Below are 5,360 nucleotides of genomic sequence, written 5' to 3'. Positions count from 1 at the left end.
AATGTCGTGAGCAATTGAGCAGCGAAAAATGAGCAATTGATGATGAAAGCTGATGATTGTATTGATGATGATGAAAGCTATTACAAGATGAAATGCGGTATCGGGGGGAGAGACACCAGTACAGAGAATTGTTTGAATGCTTGAATGTTTGAATGCTTTGGTCCCCCTTAATAATGCTTAAAAAAATAAACCAAAGTTACATGAGTTGACCTAAGAAAGCTGTAGAAGCACACTGAAAATGAATGAAGTAAAACTACTCTATAATTACAATGAAAAGGACTTAGTCTTCTATGGAAGCAAGTCCGATGGCAGCAACTTTGTCTTGAGCAGCAGGGTCTGCGCGCGCATTGCTGTGGGCGCGCGCGGCACTATTTGGATCTGCCAGCGGCTGGGCGCTGGTGCTTGGCATTGGGTCTGCGCGCGGGGCACTGTCTGGGTGTGCGGCGCTGATGGCAACATGATGATTTGGGCGCGCGACATTGTCGGTGCGCGCGGCACTGATGGTATTGGCCAGCCGCTGGGCGCTGGCATTGATTATCGGTGGGGCGACAGAGGCGCATGCTCGCTTGTCACTTGGCGCTGCCGAGACCACGGGGCCGACCGTGGCGCTAGGCGTTGGGAGGCTTGCCGGGACGCCACGGGGCGCGTCCAAGGGGTCATGGGTCGATGATGGAAAGCAGCCCATGACATTACACTTGTACAAGTAGAAAGATAGTTTCAGATAGAAACTCAACTCAGTCCAACATAATTACAACATTAAAGCAACAGATGTATAGTAATGGAAAAGCAGCAACAACAACAACAAAATAATAACAAAACATAAATAGTTATCCATTATTTCACATAAGTAGTACACAAAACAAAGTAAGTAGTTGACAACATCATATAGGAAGTCTGATTAGAGCATAGATCGAAATCATGAAGCAAAGACAGAAATCTTCATTCCAGACTCGCAATGGCCGGCGAAATTGCAGATGAAGTAGTTTTGTCCCTTCACTATCTTTATCTTATCACCCCCTTTAGTATACACTTTTGCACCTCGAGGTGTTCTGCAATTGCTATATCCATCTTTGTTCACTGCCACAACGTTATGTGCACCCGAGAGATAGTTGAATGCTGCAACAACAATAAAAATTGTATGTAACGCAAAATTAACGGTAACATATAAACTAGTATATAAGAAAATAATGAGTTACTATTAGAGTATTATTTTTAATATTTCAATACATTAAAACATCTTGTACTATTTTTTTTGGCAGTGTCATGTGAGTGAAATAATTGTACCTGACACAAAATCTTCTACAAAATCAAAGTTGGTTTGACAACATAAATGCCTTTATATGTAGTTAATCATATACCATGCCTCTCAATGGACCCCTAGCCGTGTTTAAGTCTCTTTAAAATTTTAAGATTTTTTAAATTTATTGAGTAAAAAATAAATTTTCTACGTGTAAATGTAAATCTCTCGTATCATATATATATATATATATATATATATATATATATATATATATATATATATATATATAAGAAAAGACATAGGGTCATAAAATTAAAACAATTTTATAAAAGTCTCAAAACCAATTGACCAGGCCCTGTTGTCAGAAATCGACAGTTTGTTCACTGCTAATTTAACCCGAAATTGACTTCTGTTTTCGAAATGTTGAAATAGAGTCAAACAAAAACTACAAACAGTAAAGCTGGGTCCCATTAAACAAAACTTTGGCAGTTTTTCATTTTCAAGATAACATTTAGAAATGGATCTAGCTTGGACCTAAGTTCTTATGAGGTTAGAATGGTTCAAAACCATATAAAGAACAAATTACCGATCCCACAGGCCACAACGGATGTGGGATTTCTAAGTTTTAAAAAAACAAGTAAATAGCGCATCGGTTATAGATCTAAGACGTATATTTTCAATTAGAAACGTTAAAAAGGAGAAAATTAATATGGTGATAATGTCATCACTATTGAGCACAAAATGAGTTTAAAGACTTGCTATAACAATTTTAAAAAGTACTTGTTGCTAACAATGTTACTTCAGTAGTTTAACAATTCTATAAGCTCGCACTAAAAAATTTTTTTACTTCCATAATAAGTAGAACTAGTAAGAGTCTTTTGGTTTAAAAAAGAATGAACCTATAATTATTTGGTGAGTCAAATGGTATTTTACCATATATTTTGCAAATAGTTTTTAAATATTTTGAACTATTAATTATTCTTATACTATCTTTTATGTAGTTTCTAAATATATAGATTTTATATCAAAAAAAACTTAAGAAATTTATGTCCGAATTCACACAAAAATTAGTCCCTCATACGTTCAAACAAATAGAAGAAGTATAATAAAATAGTGTATAAAAATTCTTTGCAATACTTACCAAGAATATCACCAGCCCTAAAGCGCTTGCCTTTAGGCCAAGCAACAGTATTAAAAGTCCAGCCACCAGAACCACCAACGTTGTACACAGCAGCCTGAGCCATCTGTGTCTGAATTAGCACCACAACACACAACACCAACGCCACCTTCGAATTCATTGCACTGCTTCTTCCCTGACCAGACATGATCTTACTATATGTGTTAATTATAAATATAAAAGACTAAAACTCTTGACTTTGTATTAGTTTTGCAATTCCCACAAAACCATTATATAGAGAATTCTATGATGGGTGGGTCTTTGGATTCTTTACTGACTTTGGTCAAGCAGTACTGTCAGTGCCAGTGGAGGTCCACAGACCACTGCTTCAAAGTTCAAAGTAAGAGAAGGGGACGGTGGAAACTAGTTGTAATGGGTTTGGCATTATTAAATTAAGAAATAACAACAACAAAATACTTAGTATTATCTCACACTGTGGGGTATGTGAAGGATAGTTCAACCATAAAAGTTAACTCATTAAGAAGAAAATTGCGCAAGATCATACAAAAAGACCAAATTTACATTTCGCAAATGGATGTAGGACAACTCAATATCCGCTAGCTAGCTAGCTCTAGTAATTAACAATATATTTAAAACTTACGACGACATCTATCCCGGTCTCGTATGGGGAGTAAGTTAAGCCATTCCACTAAAATACAATTCGTTGCTCGGGAATCAGATTCGCCAAGCTGGGGCGAACGGGGTTTCCAGGCCGGGACGTCTCGCATAATAATTTAAAAAAGGCTCAAAATTGACTCGTGAGAACCACCTAAGTCATTAAACTAAAGAAATTTTTTTTTCACGACCCCAAATTAATCCTCCGTAAGGGGTCGTGATGGCACCTAGTCTTTACGACTAGGTAAGCCTACTATTGCGAAAAATATACAGAAAACACAACATTTTAAAGATAAACAGCATATTATAAATAGCCAAGAGTAGTACCACTCGGCATATACAAAATAATTTTTCAAGACCCGGAATATCACTAAGTCACAAGCTGCTATAATCTATGTAGCTCTATACAAAAGTCTGAGGATAACAAAGAAAGTATCTAGGTGAGGGAATAGAAGGGGACTCCGAAAATTTACGGACGCAAGCAGAAGTACCTTGAAGTCTCCTAGAATCAGCAGCACGCACTAACCCCAAGGCCGATAGATCATACCTGGATCTGCACAAGAAAACATGTGCAGGGAAGGGCATGAGTACACCACAATGGTACCCAGTAAATGCCAAGCCTAATCTTGGTCTGACGAGGTCAGGTCAAGGCCCTACCAGAATAAATATAATAAATTGAACAGTAAAAGATATAAGTAGAATTTACGGTAATACAGTTAAAGAAAATTTTCGAAAATTTAACGGTTAAGGGAGCCCTCGGCTCAAAACCAGATAAACACAGTGAAAAATCTCTTGGGATACCGTCCCGTAGTTTTAAATGAATATGCAATACAGGGGGATCCCCCGGAATACGTCCGTAGTCCCAAAGTAAATATGCAGTGTTGGGGGATCTCCCGGAATACGTCCGTAGTCCCAAAGTAAATATGCAGTACAAGGAGATCTCCCAGAATACGTCCGTAGTCCCAAAGTAAATATGCAGTACAGGAGAATCTCCCGGAATACGTCCGTAGTCCCGAAGTAAATATGCAGTACAGGGGGATCTCCCGGAATACGTCCGTAGTCCCAATTTAAATATGCAACGCAAGATGAAATGACAGGCATGACATCGAGTTATACAGTTTATATTGGACACAAATAAGGCAAATAAGGACTTAACTGAACATAACGCACAGAATGTCAATTAGGCAGTTAAAACACGTAAGCATGCTTTTCTAGTCTAAACTACACAATTAAACATATTAGTATAATTAATAAGAGAAACAATTTATGATTTTAAAAAGGTTAAACAGGATTTTTGCAATAATAGCCTGTGTACGTACTCATCACCTTACGTACACGGCGCCCCGCACACCAAATAATATCAAGATATCCTAAGGGGGAAGTCCCCAACATAAGGTTAGGCAAGCCACTTACCTCGAACCGCTCAAATCAACTCGATATCACGTTCTTGCCACGAGTATCCGACTCCAAATGGCCCGAATCTATTCAAAATAGTACAATACCATCAATACGCGCTAATGGAATGAATCCCACAAGAAAAACTATAAAAATTAGGCCAAAACCCGAAATTGGCTCAAACTCGGCCCCCCGGGTGCTCGTCTCGAAACCCAACAAAATTCACGAAACTAGAAAGCTCATTCACTCACGAGTCTAACCATATTAAATTTACTAAAATCCGACACCAAATGGTCCTCCAATTCACAATTCAAACTTTCAAATCCCTTGCCTCCAACTTTCAATTTTCACCTTAAATACACATTAACTAGGTAAAAAAATACATGGCAAGGCAAGATTATTGACCAAAAATAAGCACAAGGGACTTACCTCAAGAAATGCCTCGAAAATGCTCTCAAAAATTGCCCTAACCTGAGTTGCAAAGCCAAAAATGATAAATATCGCGAAGCCCTTCGGTTTTAATCACTACCCAGGTATTTCCGTACCTGCGGAACCTAGGATCGCACCTGCGGGTGCGCTTGTGCGGAAAACGTGCGCATCTGCGCAACTCACTTAACCCCTCTGCCTTCGCACCTGCGACGAAAGGGCCGCACCTGCGCACTCGCGCCTGCGGACGTCCCTTCCGCTTATGCGCATTTGCGAACAGCCTTGCGCATTTGCGGGCATCGCAGATGTGGAACTTCCTCGCACCTACGACCCCAGGCCAACTCTCGACTTATCGCATCTGTGCTTCTCTCTTTGCATGTGCGGCTCGCGCATCTGCGGTCTATTTTCCGCAGGTGCGAAACACCAGAACCAGCAAAGGCACCAGATTTTCCAAAGTCCAAATTTCTTCCCGTTAAGCATCCGAAACACACCCGAGGCCCCCGGGAC

The 5,360-nt window shown here is 39.5% G+C and overlaps 1 protein-coding gene across 1 annotated transcript; it reads right to left on the bottom strand.

Annotated features, from left to right (window-relative positions):
- Positions 1-807: 807 nt before the first annotated feature.
- On the bottom strand, positions 808-2,782 carry LOC138893665 (basic blue protein-like). The gene is made up of 2 exons (XM_070178317.1): positions 2,382-2,782; positions 808-1,116 (listed from the first exon to the last, which is right to left on the bottom strand). The coding sequence occupies exons 1-2, from the start codon at positions 2,563-2,565 to the stop codon at positions 917-919; spliced, it is 384 nt and encodes a 127-aa protein (XP_070034418.1). The 5' UTR covers positions 2,566-2,782; the 3' UTR covers positions 808-916.
- Between the last annotated feature and the right edge of the window lie 2,578 nt (positions 2,783-5,360).

Source organism: Nicotiana tomentosiformis, chromosome 1 (assembly GCF_000390325.3).
Source record: "Nicotiana tomentosiformis chromosome 1, ASM39032v3, whole genome shotgun sequence".
Classification (NCBI taxonomy): Eukaryota; Viridiplantae; Streptophyta; class Magnoliopsida; order Solanales; family Solanaceae; genus Nicotiana; species Nicotiana tomentosiformis.
Note: the sequence above shows the minus strand (reverse complement) of the source record. Positions and strands in the feature narration are given on the sequence as shown.